The sequence below is a fragment of the Elaeis guineensis genome, chromosome 1, assembly GCF_000442705.2.
Source record: "Elaeis guineensis isolate ETL-2024a chromosome 1, EG11, whole genome shotgun sequence".
Classification (NCBI taxonomy): Eukaryota; Viridiplantae; Streptophyta; class Magnoliopsida; order Arecales; family Arecaceae; genus Elaeis; species Elaeis guineensis.
The window spans coordinates 100763174-100782010 of NC_025993.2; the positions used below are offsets into that span (position 1 = coordinate 100763174).

The window sequence follows — 18837 nt, forward strand, 5'->3', positions numbered from 1 at the left end:
TCAGGAGTGACCCTCTCGGGACTCTACCGACATCCGACCTTGGGCGACATCTTTTCGAACCTCTCCGACGGCCGAACTTCCACAATGTTCCCAAGTTCTGCCGACGGATAAACTCCCACAGCTCCTTCCATAAGTGTCGACCGGATTCTCCTGACGGACGAACTCCTGCCGCACCTCCCGGGCTTCTCCAATGATAAGCTTCTTCAGTCGTCTATCAGGCTGCTCCAAATGCTCTCTGGATTCCACTATCGGCCAACCTCCTATAATGGTCAACCGTTCTCCGGACCTCTTCCAGATCTTTTCCAACAGAATTCGATCGACTCCAATCCAAATTTCTTTCAGAACTTTGTCAGTGGCCGAGCTTTCCCAACAGCAGATCTCCACAACGGACGGACTCCATCCAAGTTTCTACGACGGTCGACCGCCTTCTGAATTTCATCCGAGCTCCTACGGGAGCCGGACTTCTGCCCTAAGCTCCTATTGCAAGTAGATCTCATCCGAATTCTTACAAGGGCCGGACTCCAAGCCCCCACCACGGGCGATCTACTCCGAGCTTCTGCTGCAAGTGATTTACTCCGAGCCCCCACCACGGGCGATCTACTCCAAGCTTCTGCTGCAAGTGATCTACTCCGAGCTTCTGCTACAAGCGATCTACTCCGAGCTTCTATTACAAGCGGTCTACTTCGAATTTCTACTACGAGCGGTCCACATCGGATTTCTACTGTAAGCCTCCACCTGAGCTCCTATTGTGAACGAATTCCTTCCAAACTTCTATTGCAGGCAGGCTTCGGTCGAGCTTCCTCAACAAATGATCCCCATCCGGACTTCTACGGGAACCAGACTCTGACCAAACTTCTGTAGCGGACAGATTCTGGATGAACTCCTACGACACACGGACTCCAGCAGTCGGACCTCTCCAGCGGGTGAACCTCTCCAGCGCCATCCGACATCCACTGCCGGTCGACCTTCTACCAGATTCTGTACAAAACCGAACTTCATCCACAGAAAGCCTCTGACCGAGCTTCTACAGCAAATGACCTTCGCCTGCAGTACTAGCGCCCAAGGCATCCAACGGTAGAAGGCTCGCCAGCAACATCCGAGCTCCTCTTAGACGGAGAGCTATCTCTCTCCACCAGACACCCCAACCGAGCTTCGACCGACAGGTCTGGACTCTCTGACAGGCCACAGTAATGGCCACGACTCTGCTCCACTTTCTGTAACGGATCCCACGCAGCTCCATCATGCTCTGGCAAGTCACGACAACGGACATTACTCCACTCTTCACAACAGGCTCCACGTGGTAGGTCCCGGCGATGGCCACGGCTCCACTCCACTACTCTCCGTAACAAACTCCTCATGGCCTCGAACGGCCCACTATCAGGCGGCAACAGACATCACTGTCAATCTGTTATGCCCTCTGCCTATAAAAAGGGGACCCCCAAATACGTTATTCTTTAAGCTCTAATCTCTATCTCAAAACTCTGTTGAAATTTTTATTCGAGCACTCCATTTTTGTTGAGGCAGAGAACTGACTTGAGCATCGGAGGGTCTTGTCAGAGTACCCCCAACTCCGATTTAGACTTTCTTTGCAGGTCCCAGCGGCGACCGCGACTCCCTCGACTCCAGCTTCTCCGATGCCGGCGGATTTTTGCACCAACAAAGCCCTTCCTTCTCCATGCTAATTTGGTTTTAGCATGAAGAAAATTAGTGCCTCAACTCTCTCTCACACGCCTCCTAATTGCCTCTTATGGATTGGTTAGTTTAGGAATGTTTTTAAATTTGATTTGAAACAATCTTCCTTATCTTGATGAGATTTTGATCTCATCCTAACTCCTTCCATACTAGGCTTTATTTTGTATGACAAAAGAGGTTATTGTGACCGTGGGAAATCAGTTTTCATCGTGAAAATATGAAAGGGGGCATCGCATCTTTTTCTTTAGCGTGAATTGGTGAGAGGGGGCAACATCACGAGGAAGAGTCCAAACATTGTTGGACTCTTCACCCTAACCTCCTTACACGCCAAATAAAAAAGAATTTATTTTTCTTTTGTGTGTGTAAGAGAGACCAGAAAGAGCTCTTCATGTAGAGGAGGCTTTGGGCATGGTTCCATGGCATGAAAAATAGAGGAGAGTTTTCTTCTCTTGGGGAAGCAAAAAACCTAGATTTCTTAGGGTTTGATCTTAGGGTTTGGAAAGAGAGAAAAATAAGAGAAAAAATTATTTCTTCTTCATACTTCTTTCTCATCCTCATCACCTCCAGATATCCTTCTTCAATCTCTAGAAAGGTTTGAAAGATTTGACGAAATGATCCAGATCAGCCAACAAGATGGTCTTCGCGTGAGCTAGCATTCTCGAGGAGACTGATCAGATCGAGACTTCGAGTGAACTTTTTATAAAGATCAGACATGTGTGCAGCTACGAACAATCAGCGAGGATCATCTTTACCATGTTCCTCAGCAACGACGATCGTCAACCCATACTCAGCTATTGAGTTCTGAACTCAAATAGATGTAGATTTGATCTACTGCTTACATCCATACATGCAGATTTTATCTTCTCATTTTTTTAGATTTTATATTCTATATATCATGTCATAGATCTTAGAGTAGGTTGATTTGATGATTAGATCATATGCATATTAGGTTAATATGATTAATCTAGTTGCTTTTCGTTGCGAATTGTTCTAAAAAAATCAATGTTAGATTAGCCTTTATATTTGACTATGTTTTATGCTTTATTTGGCACTTCTTGTAATAGATATTGTATTGTTTGGATACCCCATTTTGTAAACAATACAATATATTAATGAATCTTTGTCTCTCTTTATCTTATTGTGTACTATTCTATTTTCTTATGTCTATTAGGTTTCCATGTGTATGACTTTTATCAATATCTACTTTCCAATTATACACTCTATATTAGACAATACACTTTGTAAAAAAATTTTAATTAGAATTACATCAAATTAAACAAGCAAATCTAGCCTAGAAATTAAATTGAAAAGATAAACCTACCAAAGATCTCTTGTTATGCTTACATCCTAATTCTCCTCATGTGATTTTGATGATGACAAAAAGGAGGAGAAATATTAAAGAGAAATGGACAATGCATCATAAGGACAATGTAAACATCTAATTTAAGCATAATCTAAGGGGAAGATAATGTAAACATCTAATTTAAGCATAATCTAAGGGGGAGCACACATGGACCTTACAACTAATTTTTTATGCACAAGTTAAGGGGGAGTTGTCAAAAATCTAAAAATTTGAGAACTATGATAACACCAATTTGAGCATCTGAATGTCTTGTAACTATGTGTACATATTGTATATCTTATTTATACATTGTATTCTTTCAAAGTGCTCAATGTTTTGTCATCATCAAAAAGAGAATGATTGTTGACCTTCTTAGTGATTTTGATAATAACCAAATATTAGAGTATGCATTCACTAATCTTTTTCAAGTTTCCTAAGTTTATTTTGTAGAAAGAAAGCTCTTTGAACAAGAAAGGGAAGAAACTAAGTGTATTCAGTGGAGAGCCCAAGTAAGATCAAAATGGAGTTGACATCCAATGAAAATGGCCTAGGAAAGGGTTCGAGTCGACTCCAGAGATTTTAGAGTCGACTCCGGCACGATTTGGGTACTCGCATGCAAGCTTCGCATGAGGTCGAGTGAACTCAAAATCATCCGAGTCAACTCTGTCTCAGGAAACAGAAAACATGTTTCTGTCCATTGAGATCGAGTCGATGATCAGGTTTTTGAGAAAACTCAAAGGTGGCAGCCGAGTCAACTTCGATGGATCCAAGCCAACTCCGTCTCAAAGGTTCAAAAATTTCAGAGAGCTGATTTCAGGCACTTGAGAGCGAGCCAACTCGAAGAGTAGCTGAGGCGACTTAAGAAGACAGCCAAGTCATTTCGAAGATAGACGAGCCAACTCGAGATGCGGCTGACAGCCTTTAATGGCTAGTTTTGCAACTGCACAACTTTTTTTTCAAGGGCTATATCTCATCTCCAACAGTCAGAAATGGCTAGTTTTGGACTTAAACAACTTCAAACTTAATGAAAAAGCTCCAGATTTAAAAAGAGAAGCAAGAGGAGTATTTAAGAGAGAGAAGTTACTATTCTATTAAGAAAAAGAGATAAAATAAAAAAATTCTGAACTTTCAGTATTTAAGAGAGTTTACCTACTTCCAAACCAAAAATCTCCTAATTCGCTGAGAGAAGTAAAGAGCTTTTGAAAAGCATTAACTCCAAGCATTCAAGAGGAAACTACTAAGCTATATCGACAATAAATTTGCTCAACCAAGGAGCTTCTTTTGTTGTAACATTCTTGTTCTTGTTTATTTGCTGTAATTAGTTTCAGCAAGGGCTAAAACTAATGGAAAGATTTAACCCACCCCTGTAATTGGATTGTATAGCCTCGATCAAGGTGTGTAAAAGTTGTGTTTGGTGAACCTGAAGAAAAATCAACTGGGTTTGTGGATAGTGAGCTCGGTTAAAACTATCCAGCTGTAATCTTGAGAGATGATAGTAGAATTTTCAAGAGTGTTGCTTGGAGAGTGGACATAGGTACTGGATGTGCACCGAACCATTATAAAAATCTTCTTATCTTTGTGTGTGTACTTGCTTTCTTCATTCTTTCATTCATATATTGCATTCATTGCACAGTTACATTAAACACGAATTAGATAATTTAGCACATACTTGTTTTAAGTTTTAAAAATCCAATTCACCCCCCCCCCCTCTTGGGTTATTTGACTGGGCAACAATTAAATAATTATTATTTTATTTATAATAAATTTTAAAAAATATTATTATTTATTAATGTAATTAAAATAGATTTTAAAATACTTAATTATAATTTTTTAAAAAAAATTAAAAATTCTTAACAACGGCATCTGCCGCCGCTAATAGTTTTTCTAAAATTTTTATTAAAAAATTAAAAAATTATTAGCGATAGCAGTAGCAACGACAATGGCCATCGCTAATAATTTTTTAACACTTTAATTAAGAAAAAATTAAAATTATTAGCGATGATTTTTTGTTGCAAATACCATCGCTAATTACCGTTATTAGCAATGACGGATTTACCGTCGCTAATAATAGTAATTAGCGACAAGGTTATTCTCATCAGATTTTTAGTAATCGCATGCCGTCGCTAATACTATTAGCAACGGTAAAATGACTATTAGCGACGGCAGTTAGCCATCGCTAATAGTCTATTTTTTTTATAGTGTATTTATGGAGATAAATGGTAGGATCACTTTGTAATATCTCAAAAATTTGAAAAATTAGTTTAATAATTTTTAAATCGAGAGAATATAAATGAAATTAGATTAAAATTGATGAGATATTTTTATAATTTATCTAAAAAAATAAAGAACACATTTGGGCCTCTCAGGAAGATCTGGTTACAAACTAGAGTTTCACAAAATAGACCGCCCTCGGGGGCTAGATGCTTAAGTGTAGTCTCATAATAGCTGATCTAGTTTCATGGGTCTAGGCTTTGGAGCACTTAGGCCAGCCCAACCCACTTACGGCCCTATTAAAGAGACTCGAAATAGAAATCTTGACAAAATTTTCTTTTCTAGGTGATGGAAGACTGTTGACCTTTTCTGGCCATCGAGAAGATGCTATAGAGATCATTATCTTATTAAGATATGGACCTTGAACTAAGTATTCTAGGAATAACCCCATGATTCCCTCACTCTGAGGTGTGGATATTCCCATTTCTGTCCACCTCCCATTCTTTTAAAAATGGATGTTGTGGCATTTTTTTTTTAATTTCCATGTTTTTCAAACATGGGTCATTTGACTTGTTATTTGAATATTTTTTTCTGGTAAACAAAAGCAAGATGATCAATTCAATACAATTGCTAGATTGGCATGATTATGAGTTGCATAAGTCCGAATTTTAAAATGATATACTTTTACTACTTCTCCTTCATATGTTATAGTGGGAAAGTAAGAAAGATCTGCAAAGATCCAAAATTTTAAATGAATAAACTTTTATTCCTTCTCCTTTATACTTGTGGCAGCTTTATGTAGCCTGCTTAGTGTCTTAAAATTGAGATATGCATGAAATAGATATAGAGTTGGTCAATTTTATGGTCATCAATTTATACCGATCCTATATTTTTTTTTTTCTTTTCCTTCTTTTTTTTTTCCAGCAAGAAACATTAATAGTGTACAATGCATAATAACTATGACATTTCCATATATGTTAGTTACAAAAGCACTATTAAGTTTGTAGTCATATAATAAATATTAGAAAAACTTACAATTACATTTTTTTAACTTTTCGCAATTTGCATATACATTCTCAAACTTCTAATTTTTTCAATTAGATCCTAAAATTTAAGATTCAGTTGCAATGTACCCTAACCATCCTTCTCTATTATAATCCATAAATATGTGATTATCATGTGATATAACTTTGGATGTTATATTTCATAAATAACCCACCATTTTAGATTAGGAAAGCATTAGTATGTTTGGTAGGAAGGGATCGAGGAGATCATATGGCTATCACATGACTCCTATTCTTCTTTCTTTCTTTTTGTTGGTTGGGTTTTGCCCAACCTGATTGGATGTGGTGAAGATAGAGAGAGGAGGAGAGAGTGGAGGGAGAGGACCTATAACAACTCAAAGTGCCCACAGGTCTCTTAGAACACAATCATCCAACTTTTCTTTTCCTTGCTTGCTTGAAGTTGTTTCTGTTGTTTGTATCCCATTCCAATAAAAAAAAAAAAAAAAACTACAGCAACACGCCACTAATTAATTTACTGCTTGGGTTTCAAAAGCTTTGCATCAGCCAAAGTTTGACTTAACCGAACAATCCAAATCAAGTGGTGGAAAAAGTGTCATCCTCTGTATTAGCAAATTAGACGAGATAATTTTTTTTTAAACCTACCCAATCTTTCATTACCTAGCTAATTAATTGACCCAACCCTACTCATGGCTCATGTAACCATATATATCAATTGAGACATCCTCTCTATCCTCAAAGTGCCATCCACCCCAAAAGTGCCATCCAAAAAAAAAAAAACTACCATCCACACCGACACACCCCTATTAGAGAGTTTGCAGGTCAGTCATTTGCTTTATGGAATAACCGCAGAAATGTAACCACCCAAAAAAATCGCATGGGGCGGGCACTAGAGAGAAAATTATGAGGTGAGCTTCATCATTTGCCATATTTCTCCTAATACTGGTTTCAAAAAAAAAAATCTAAAAATCAAAAACTCCTACTAATAGAATTGTTAGTCTCGTAATTAAAAATAAAAAAGTATGGTATCCAATTTCTTCCTCATTTTTATAATATGCTTTTTATCGATACATGTTATATGGCCAAATGATATATACCAAGCAAATTAATCATCAACCAAGTCCATACATATCTCTAAATAAAGAGTTACACAGTTTTTGGAACATAAAATTCAATACACAGCAGCAAGATAACACATATTAAGTACCATCTAAAATAAAAGGTGTCATCCAGATGATACACCCCGAAAGTGCCTTCCAAAAAAAAAAAAAGTGTCATCCACATTAAAGAGTTTGTAGATCAACCATTTGCTTTATGGAATAACTGCAAAAATACAATCATCCAAAAAAAATTCATATGGGGCGGACATTAGAGAAAAAATTATGGGGCAAGCTTTATAGCTTGTCATATTTCTCGTAATATCAATATTAAAGAATAAACCTAAAAGTTAAAGATTTTTTCTACCGGTGGAGCTATCAATCCCATGATTTTTCTTATAAAAAAAGGCATTCTCTCTCTTTTTCATTTTCACCGTATATTTTTTATCGATACATACTATATGGACATATGAAATATACTGAACAAAGTAATCATCAAGCAAGTCAATATATATTTCTAAATAAATTGATAAATACTTTTTAGAATATGAAGTTCAAGAATATACAATCTATGATTAGATGATACACACTTAGCAAATTAATCATTGAGCAATGCAATACATACCTCCAAACAAATTAATACATAGTTTTTGGAACATTATATATATTCACTAGTACATACTACAAGATCTGATAATATATATTTATCGATTTTCTAATACATACTGCAAACTTCTTTGATATACACCTAGTAGTGATCAAATATATATCTATAGATAAAAAGCATGTCCTAAAAGCTATATATTAATTTATCTAGAGGTGTGTATTAGATTATTACTAGATGTATATTAGAAGAATTTATAGTATGTATTAGAAAGTCGATGAGTGTATATCACTGTACCATATAGTATGTATTAATGAATATAATATTTTAAAATTTATATATCAATTTGTTTAAAGGTATGTATTTGGTTACTAGATGACTAATTTTCTATGTGTGCATTATCTATCTATATATTATGTATTAATAAATTTTATATTTTGAGAATAATGTATCAATTTACTTAAAGATACACATTAGATAACTACTGGATCTGTGTCAAAGAAGCTTGCAGTATATATCAGAAAGTCAATGAGTTTGTATCACCATACCATGTAGTGTGTACTGATGAACATAATATTTTAGAAATTATGTGTTAATTTGCTTGGAGATGTGTATTGGGTTGCTAATGACTACTTTGCTAAATGCATATCATCTGACTGTGTGCCGTATATCGATGAACTTCATATTTAAAAAAATTATATATCAATTTATTTAAAGGCATATATCGACTTATTTGATGATTAATTTATTTGATATGTATCATTTAATTATATAGTATGTATCAATAAAAGTATAATATAAAAATGAGTAAGGAAGAGAGTACTATATTTTTTTATTTTTAATTATAAAATTATTAATTTTATTAATAAAAATATTTAATTTTTAAATTTTTTTTAAAAAAATTAATATTAAAAAAAATATGATAAATGATGAAGCCCGTCCTTCAATTTTTTTTCTCGATGGACCCCCGAATATGATTTTTGTCTAAACAATCCTCTCAAAGTCCATAAATCTGCAGGAAATCACAGTTACGTTGGAAAAGGACATGGTATGCTGTATTCTACTCAGAAAAGTCAAATGAAAAAAAAAAAAAAGCGCCCCAGGTTCCCCCTCCCCCTTCTTCCAAGGCTCGTACTCCTCTCCCTCCTCCTTCGACCACCAAAGGCCTTGTCACTTCCTCTCTAGTCTCTCCTACCTCGCCCACCGGAGAAAAAATTGCAACCGTTCTCCCAAGGGCTAGAAGGATCTCATAGCAAGCATGAACACAAGAGAGATCACAAGTGCTGGTGTGTGTGAGATACAGGAGGTGGAGGAGGAACCGGGAGCCTCTGAGTCCCGGCAAGCGGTGCCGGCGAGTCTGGGCAACGGCGTGGATGGCGACGACGTGTACGTGGCAGTGGGGAAGAGTAGTTCGAGCATGGATGCACTCTCATGGGCGTTGAAGCATCTCGCCAAGCCTTCGAGCTTCGTCTATCTTATACATGTCTTCCCTGAGGTCCATCATATTCCAACTCCATGTACGTCTCTCTCTTTTCTATCATTTTTCTTTCTCCTAGAAAATTTGCTATAGATCAATGATTAGCCAATAAGCATGTTTAGCCCAAGCCATGAAACATGCCCAAATCTATCACTTTTTTTTTTTTTTCCCGAAAAATAGTTTTCGATCCAACCAAAATGAGCCGATGGCGTCGCTCTAGTTTAGAATGATCATGGCTCTTCTTTTCCTTTATCTAGAAGACGATTATAGTATTAGAAGTCAGACGGTATCGTTGGCTCCAATAGTTTGAAAATTTTTGAAGCAATATATATTTTTCTTAATTTTCTTATTTTGGAGGTGGGGGGGAAAAAGGAATTCTCGGCACAAAATTCCAATATTTCTAGTGGCCTTCAGTTTTTCGGGTGACTGAGACAAGGTAGCGAGTAAAGACTCTTGGCGCGCATTCAATCCAGCCCTCGAACATTGAAATCAAAGATGAAAAAATTTAGGAAAAACAGATTAAAAGATCGTTTGGCTGCATCCTTCATTTTCAAGTGAAAGGCATCGAACATTTAAACCACACCAAGCTCAGGACAAACGTTGGTTGCCTTCTCCTCATAATGAAAGGCTGACAATGGAAATCAATAAGAGTTGACTTCAACAAACGCAAAACTTTTCCATCCAATTGAAATCAATTATACGGAGTTATACGTGATTATGTATATTTCTATTCCTCCTAAAGACAAAAGAAAACAAGGAAATTGAAGATTGGTTGGTATCTCAAGAATTATTCCTTTCTCAGAGGTATTAACTTCCCATGCGTGTTTTTTTTATTCTTTCTCTCTCTTTTTTTTTTGGGGGGAGTGGAAAGGCATTGCAGACGCAAGGACGTGCTACCTGTAAGTCTTTGTTTCGGAATTGGTGGACCTGGGAGACGACCATCCATGCATTGGTTTTCCCAACGGGACAAGCAGGCATCTTTGATTCTTATAAAAAGTTAAGAAGAAAGATGTCTTCCAGACAAAGGTGTTGATATTCGCAATGACTCGTGATCGTGATGGCTTGATTAAGATTTATATATCGTCGTGACCTCATACCTCTCTAACTGCGACGGGTTGTATTTTTTGAATCAATACTCTTTTCCACGAATCCACCGTCATATCATATACTGATCACTTCAAAATTTATACAGATAGATGAATGATGTAGTTTGAAATGTTTTGAAATGCATACGATATATGTCCTAATAATTATTGTTTTATGCAAAAGATACAACCCGAATCCAACTTAATGGGCATGTTTTAGGGACATGAGATATTAAGGTCAGCATTGAACTATTTTGGTCAGAATTCATTAAAGGGAAGAAGTTATAAGTGATGCGTGGCCAAAGGTAGAGTTCATTGAACTTTTTTGCTAAGGAATGAATTTATAAATAATCATACGAACTGTGGGACCCAAGCCAAGGAGGGCAGAGAATTGATTGCAACGTTTTATGCGTGAACTTGGGAGAATACCCTACCTTGTCAGACAATGCCAAATATGTCCTTCAAAAAAGAGAGAAGAATAATTTTTAATTCACATCATTTTAGGGCAGTATACTGGCATTTTTCGAAGATGTGGTCAGAGTTAGATACGAATATATTTTATATGTGCTCATCACCTAACCTGCAATCTTGTTTTTCATATTCCAATTCTTTTTCCCTTGAATTTTGAAATAATATTATTCGATGCCGTCTAAATAAGAATTGGGTACTGCTGATAGAGCTGAGTTTGGCATGCAACAAACTGTAGCCTAGCATGACACATGGGGACTCGTTTGGTTTGTGGAAAAAATATTTTTTATTGAAATATTTTTTTTGTGAAAAGCTGATGTTTGGCATATGATGTTTAAAAAAATAATTTTTATGTATTTGATTAATCATGAAAAAATAGTATATTTTATAATATCTTATATTTAGTTGAATATCTATTTTTCTATAAAAAAAAAAGTTGAGCAAAATATCTGTTATATCTTTAATAAGAGAAAAAATCTTCTCATATTTTATGTAAAAGTTTAAGGATATTTTTGAAAAAAAAAAAATTACTTCAGTTCGTAGCTAGTAGGAATTGGATCTTTCTATATTTCACAAGTATTTTTCTTTCCTATGAAATATGAAAACCTTATTTTCATAGAAAAGCTATTTTTCTATCTAGAACTTTTACTAAATATAAGACATTTCTCTATCTTTTCATTGGCCAAACTTTCCTCCTTCATTTTCTTGCAAACGAAAAGAATCCTAGGTGAATAAGAAATAGGCTGCATTTCTTACTTCCAGTGTTTGAATAAGAAATTGATGACACCTTTCTAACTCATTGGCTTGCAAAAATCTAGTGCTCGCATCATGATTTCTTGATATTTGCATGAGGTGTTGTATCCTAGTTATTGAAAGAGCTCTGATCTTCACAAGAAGTGGGGATTGTGCAAGAATTTAACTGCTTCTCATTTCTAATAATTTCTGAAAGGCATCTACCTATGCATGGTTGGGAGCTAGAAAACTTATCCATGCCTAGAAATTTGTCTCCTAGCCTTCTCCTCATAATTAAATACTATTTTTTATTTGTATCACACAGAAAAAACATCATTTTACACTAATATTCTCTCCATGGTTAGGAATGCTCTTGGACTTTAAAAATTAAATGCTAGTATTATAACATATCAATATTGTAGCATCGGTTATCAAATAGCATTAGCAAATATTTCTTTTTAGAGTTTTTAAAATTATTGTTAGCTAGCATCCATGGATACTTATCTTTATAATATAGTAGGAACATTTCCAAAGCACCAACTTAGTGAAGATCAAGTGGAGAGCTACATGCATCAAGAGAGGACCAAGAGACAAGAAATGTTGCAAAAGTACCTAAACTTATGCCATAGTTCTAAGGTAACTTTATTGAAAATAATGGATTATAAGTAGCCATGTCAATTTCTTTAAATCCTTGATTCTGATATCATTGTTTTTACTTTTCAGTGAACCATTTTTCTCTTTTGTTTTTTTAAGAAAGGTGAAAACCACCCAAGAATGTAATACTATGATTAATCCCTAGAGGTGCCTAACTATCCTAACAAATTAAGGATCAAAGAGCTTCCCTATCATCTAGAAAAGCACATGTTTTTCTTTACCAAAAAAAAAAAGCACAAGTTTTTCTATAACTCCCCTTGGCAACTAATTGATATGGAAGACACCATAGTTTATTTTTTTAGAAATATGGTGGGAATGCCATCACTAATGTTTGAATCATGGACGCATTCAAAATATGATAAGCAATAACAGGATTTTAATCATTATAATGGCTTCAACTACCAACAATTATATTATTAACATAAATAATGTGAAAAATATAAAAATCATCATTTCCTGATCTAATGCAATAATGATAGTTACTTTTACTCGTTCTTTCTTTTGAACAAAATAATATATATTTAAAATCTCAAATATTTCATCTCAAATTCCCTCCACAAGTTATTGTACCATCAAAAAAATATATTATACTATCTAATAAAACAAAGGAAAAGATAGTATCGTTTATTTTTCTTCTACTTTCCATTATTTTCCATCTTAACACCATTATAATAATCATTATTTCAGTGATTATTTTAATATTAAAATTTAAAAATTTCCTTTTGGGATAAATAATGGGTATTATAATAATTATAATGGTCAATAATAAATGTTATAACCATTATTTCAAACGAGGCTTGTAACTCAAGTGGGATGCCCACAAGCTAATCTAAGGTTGGTTAACAACATAGTTTAATTCTTGCACCTATAGGTGCAAAAATGGACATCATCTGTGCACCTTTGCGACATCTATCACTAACATGATACTGGGCAAAAGTAGATATGATTCATTCTAATTTATTGTAATTGTGGCCAGATGAACAATATATAATTTAAAAATCTTTTCATATAGTCATTAAGAAGGTGATAATCAATCTTATAAAAAAATATGAATTCACTTTGTTTTTGGTAAGCATTTTCAGGTGTGAAAACAAGAAAAAATGCTTGTATAAGTGCCTTAGTCAAAAATTAGAAATTAGTTCCTTCTCTTTGCTATCCTTCAATTCCTTTTCCTTTGAATGTGATTGATGCACTAATTTGGTACGTCATATACCTATGAATGCCAGGTGGAGGTGGATACTTTTCTTATTGAGAGTGATCAGATTGTAAAGGCTGTTGTTGATCTTATTCCAGTGCTCAACATAAAAAGGTTGATTGTGGGTACCACAAAAGCTAATGTGAGGTAAATCATATTACAAAAGCTAATCTTTTCCTCATTGCTTTTTCCATTTGGAAAAGAAGAATGGCATATACCAGTTGTCCATCTGGGGAAAGATGAACCATAACATAAGTTCATAATTTTAACATTCCTTTAAGAAGTAATAATACAATGAAACATATTACTTTGGCTTCTCACAAGCATTTTGTCTTCCCAAAATTAAAAGGGAAGACCTTAATCTAAAATCATTAAGATTAAGAGCTTTTTTAAAGTGCTCCACAAATATATTGTTGAACCACTTTGAAGTCTTAATCTTGATGATATTAGATCAGAGTCTTTCCATCTATATAGTTGGTGTTCCTTTTTGTAATTCTTTCTCCTGTTTCTAATAGAGCTAGCTAGGTGGACTTTAAACTCTCATTTTCCCTTAAAAAAAATAAAATAACATATTGGTTACAATGCATCCATTCCCCATCAGGCAAAGGATTGCTTAATGAATTTGGGTTTCATTTTGATTGGATTGGATAGTGTTCATAATATCATATTAACATACGAAAGATAACTTTCATACAAAGAAATATATAAAAGACAAGGATGCTATAATTTTGAGTGGTGGAGTAGGTGATTAAAAAAAATAAAAAAATAAAAATAAAAAGCCCACTTAAGCTCTAGCAGCTATACTAACAAGGATGAACAGTGCCCAGAGTGACATTGCTCCATGATCACCAAATTGAAGCTTTCAATTACACATAAGACCTAACCAACTTCTATCATAGACTAGGTATTTTATTTCAAAAGTCAGATCAGATTACAAATGGAAATAACTCTTTTGGTAAGCAAAACTTAACCTTGCTAGGGCCTAATTCATTGTCAATTGTAAACACATCTTTGTTTATGTGTTTATATGGTTGAGAGTAAATCTAATTCTTGACCGAAGCCCTTCTTCTAGGGCAATATATGGATGTCTTCCATAGCTCAAAAATGTGGATTGAAGTAACTCTCAATAAAATGTAGTCTACTTCCAAGCTTGCTTGGTAGATATTTTCATCTCAGCTGGCTTGGAAGGGAGTAACTATAAGCATTTTTTTTCTTTTTTTTTCTTTAATGAGATGTCTCTTAAGAGACATCAATAAGTTGCTTTAAGGCATGTTTGGATGCCAAAAGATTTTATTGGCCTGATAGAATCTACTTGCTGGGACTTCTAATTCAAAATATGTTGAAATTCTAATAAGAGGAGCTAGTCATCCAAGGAGCCAACCAAAACTAATCTCCTTGTGTCAAGAATAATGGAATCCAATGGAGGGAACCAGTTTAGGTCAGAATATGTTGCAACCTTAATTTTCTTCTTCATGTCAAACACATGGATAAGAAGGAAATCCAACATCCAAAAGAAACAAAACCCCATTATGACCTAAACTTAAGAAAGGATAAGTGCCATAGGTAGTTGAAATTAAAAGAAAGTTCTAGAATTTTAGTCTAGGTATTTATCTTATCATCCACCATAAATTGTGATCATAAATCTAAATTGTTCCATGGTAGAGAGATGATTTACTTTATCCCTAGAAAATAAAGTTAGGTTATGATCTGGATGACTTTCTAGTCTCTCCCTCACCTCTCTAGCTCCTTCCATCCTACTTCCAAATAGGAAACTGGCATCATCTAACAAGATATTCCCAGCATTGAAATAGGCCCTTAGTTTTCTAGTTGGTGATCTTTAGGCATTCAAACCATCTTGTAGATGAAATAAGAAAAAAATAGGTATGGCCTAGAAAAAAGCACTCAAGATCTATTATGCAAATCAAGAATTACCCTCATGCATGATGGTTAGGTGGTTTAAAAGATCTGTAATGCGAGCATGGATCCTCCATGGTGCATGGTTTACATTATAAAGTGTTGTATAGTGCAAGACAGCCGCCATTAGAAGATACATTGCTGTCAACTAAGGCTACCATATATATCATACACAGTGTATCACTATTGATAGCTGTCCATCTTCTGATGATAGCCATCAAACACTACCCAGCATTCTGCATCACAAATAATTATGATGCCTTTAATGCCTATTTCACTCAGTAGTCATGAAAAACCTAGTTGGGATGCCCATTGGATTTGGGTATGCAATGGGGTACATAAAATATTATTCATAGCACTTATGGTAAGAGAAAAAAAATCTAAAAATCAAAAACTCCTCTAACTAATGACATCATCTAGGGATTAGAAACAAATGCAGCATTCTTTTTCTTCTTAGTTTTTAGAACATGCTTTTTTTTGATATATTATATAACCAAATGATATATACTAAATAAATTAATCATCTAGCAAGTCAATATATACATCTAGATAAATCGATATATAATTTTTAGAATATGGCATTCACCAATACATAATAAACAATCAAATGATATACACTTAATAAATTAAATAAACCTAGAAAATCGTATACTATATAATAGTATTGATGAACACTATGTTTTGAAAACTATATATTGCATACTTAGAGGTATGTATTAGCTTCCTAGATAATTATTTTGCTTAATGTGTATCATATGACTATATAATATGTACTGACAAAAGGCGTATTTTGAAAAAAAATGTATCGGTTTACTTAGAGGTGTACATTGAATCACTACTAAGTATATATCAAAAAGACTTGCAGTATATATTAGAAAGTCAATTAGTGGTTATTATTCAACCATGAAGTATGTACTAGTGAATACAATATTTCAGAAACTATATATCAATTTATTTAGAGATGTGTATTAGGTTACTAGATGACTAATTTGCTAACAACATATTTTAAAAATTATGAATTAATTTATCTAGATATATATTAACTTATTAAATGATTAATTTGCTTGATATGTATCATCAGGTCATATAATGTGTACCGATGAAAAGCATGTTCAAAAAAGAAAGAGGATGTCGTGTTTCTTTTTAAATCATAGGACAAACAACTTTGTTAGTAAGAAGAGTTTTTCACTTATAGGTTTTCTTTAAAATGAGCACTAAGAGAAACGTAGCAAAATAGGAAGCATGCCGCATATTTCTTTTTGTGATGCCCATCCAATATGATTTTTGCTCATTTGTGGTTGGTGGGAGTGATGTTACTTGGTTCACAATGGCCATACATATAGCTACATGGTAGCTTCACACACTCTCCTACCTTATCCTTCTCCCACCAGCAACCTAATGGTCAAATGCCAACAATATGGCTAGATTCTGGAAATGTTTGAGTTACCTGTCTTCATTTGAAAGTCAATAGATTATCATGTTGAAAGTCAATAGATTATCGGTCACATATCATATAATAAGTAAATAGATTATCATGCTGAATTCCAAATCCTAATCCAAACCAGTTTACCTTCTAATAATTGGATCAATTTGGGAAAGTTGAAAACCATTAACATTCTTAATGTACTCAGAAGATGGAGGAGAAACAGCAAAGCAGGACAAATACATAAAGATGCACCTGACTACTGCGAAGTCAAGATTATATGTGATGGGAGAGAAGTTAAACCTCCTCCGGCAACATTATCCTCACCAAATCCTGTTACTGCCGACAGCAAGAACAAAGACAGCGAGCAGAGTCACAGAAACAAGGATTCCGTACTTTGTATTTGCTTTCCAGGAAAATCCATGTAGTCTGCTCTTATGTTTCATAAATCATAATACTGATGGTCTTTACTAGCGAAAACTATCGAAATCATTCTTTTAGAACTATGTGATCATTTGTTTTCATGATGGATTATGATATAAACTTGATAAAGTGAAATTACCAAAGCATTCTATGACACTGTTTACTAAGCTAGTCAGACTGCATTCGATAGATTGATTCATCAAAGATTTTTTTTTTTTTTTGGGAGAAACGTTATTTTTTTTTTGTAGCAATTTAACTTAAATGTACATGGATTCTACCGTAATCCGTGAAATAGTTCTGCATGAAGATTTGAATGCCCCATTTTCGTGCCTAATGATACGACCACAAACACTATATGATGGGCTAGCGAGTTGGTTTAGTGAACTGGGAGAGCTATCACTAAATGTTTTGGTAGAAGAGTTAGTCAGCAAGCCCAAAGATTAGTACCCTAGGAATCTTTGTGATATTGCACACCCAAAAAAAAAAAAAAGAAAAGGAAGAAGAAGAAGAGGAGGAAATCTTTGAGATAGAACAAGAGTTCCAAGCTCTGTATCCTGTCATCATAGGTGGTGAAAACTTGGTCCATGGAAGATATAGGCTGGGTGACATCAGGTGCAGCTCGGTTGTTTCTGTTCAGACAGCATCACTCTTGGAATGCACATTTTGGTTGGCAGAAGATCACCATTGAGAGTGTAGGCCTCCGGCGATATGGAGTCCAGATCGATGTGGTCAATCTGGTTCAGTTGGTGATCATCAGCACAGAGGCGCAAAGAAGACGTTGAGGAGGAGGATCAGAGTTGCATTTTACTGTACTCATCTTTTGTCTTTGGTTCACTAGTTTCTTTCATTCATCACTTAATAAAATCAATGAGACTTGCTTGATATTTTTCTCTGAAGGAAAGATATAGAGTAGAGCAAAAAAAATTTACAATGACTGAATACATAGCAAGGACAGCGATAAGAAAATGAAGATTTCGTTTCTCACATCTTGTGGGGAAAAATCTAATTCCTGGTATGATGTATACCTTGTAATTAATACACAATCAGAATTCCCAGAGGTCTCTTCATCTGTCTCTATTGCGCTCACTGGCCATACATCAAGCACTCTGAAGGAAAAGGGTCTTATTTTAGCCCCCTTGTTGCCCCACTGATTTCGTCCCGAACCAAGACAACTCTCCAACAAATAATCCCTCTTCGGCCAAATGCATTCCAAGCACCGGGTTGTATGTTACTACAAACTCCTTTGCCTTAGAAGCACATCAAAGGTTCTGTCAAGCTGAGTTGTTGTATCTCAAAAAGTCGTGTTCCCTCCCTCATTTAATGTGAGGAAAAATGTAGTAAAAGAATTAGCAGTGATTGGATCAAGATATATGGGTGGCAGATCTTTAATTTCGATAGAAAATACCACTGACCTTTTTAGATATGATGTTACTCCAACATAAATATCTATGAAAATATCCTCCAACATCACCTTTATTAAATGGCATAGATATCTTTT

General features: G+C 34.9%; 1 protein-coding gene across 2 annotated transcripts; it reads left to right on the plus strand.

The window, feature by feature from the left end:
- The first annotated feature begins 9038 nt into the window (after positions 1-9038).
- LOC105060742 (U-box domain-containing protein 33) lies at positions 9039-17422 on the plus strand. 2 transcript variants are annotated; one of them, XM_019845870.3, is made up of 4 exons: positions 9039-9485; positions 12248-12366; positions 13611-13726; positions 17128-17422. In XM_019845870.3, the coding sequence occupies exons 1-4, from the start codon at positions 9227-9229 to the stop codon at positions 17342-17344; spliced, it is 711 nt and encodes a 236-aa protein (XP_019701429.1). In that variant the 5' UTR covers positions 9039-9226; the 3' UTR covers positions 17345-17422. The 2 variants fall into 2 exon arrangements, with proteins under 2 accessions (XP_019701429.1, XP_010942862.1); XM_010944560.3 differs by having other exon boundaries at positions 9042-9485; positions 17125-17422.
- The last annotated feature ends 1415 nt before the right edge of the window (positions 17423-18837 follow it).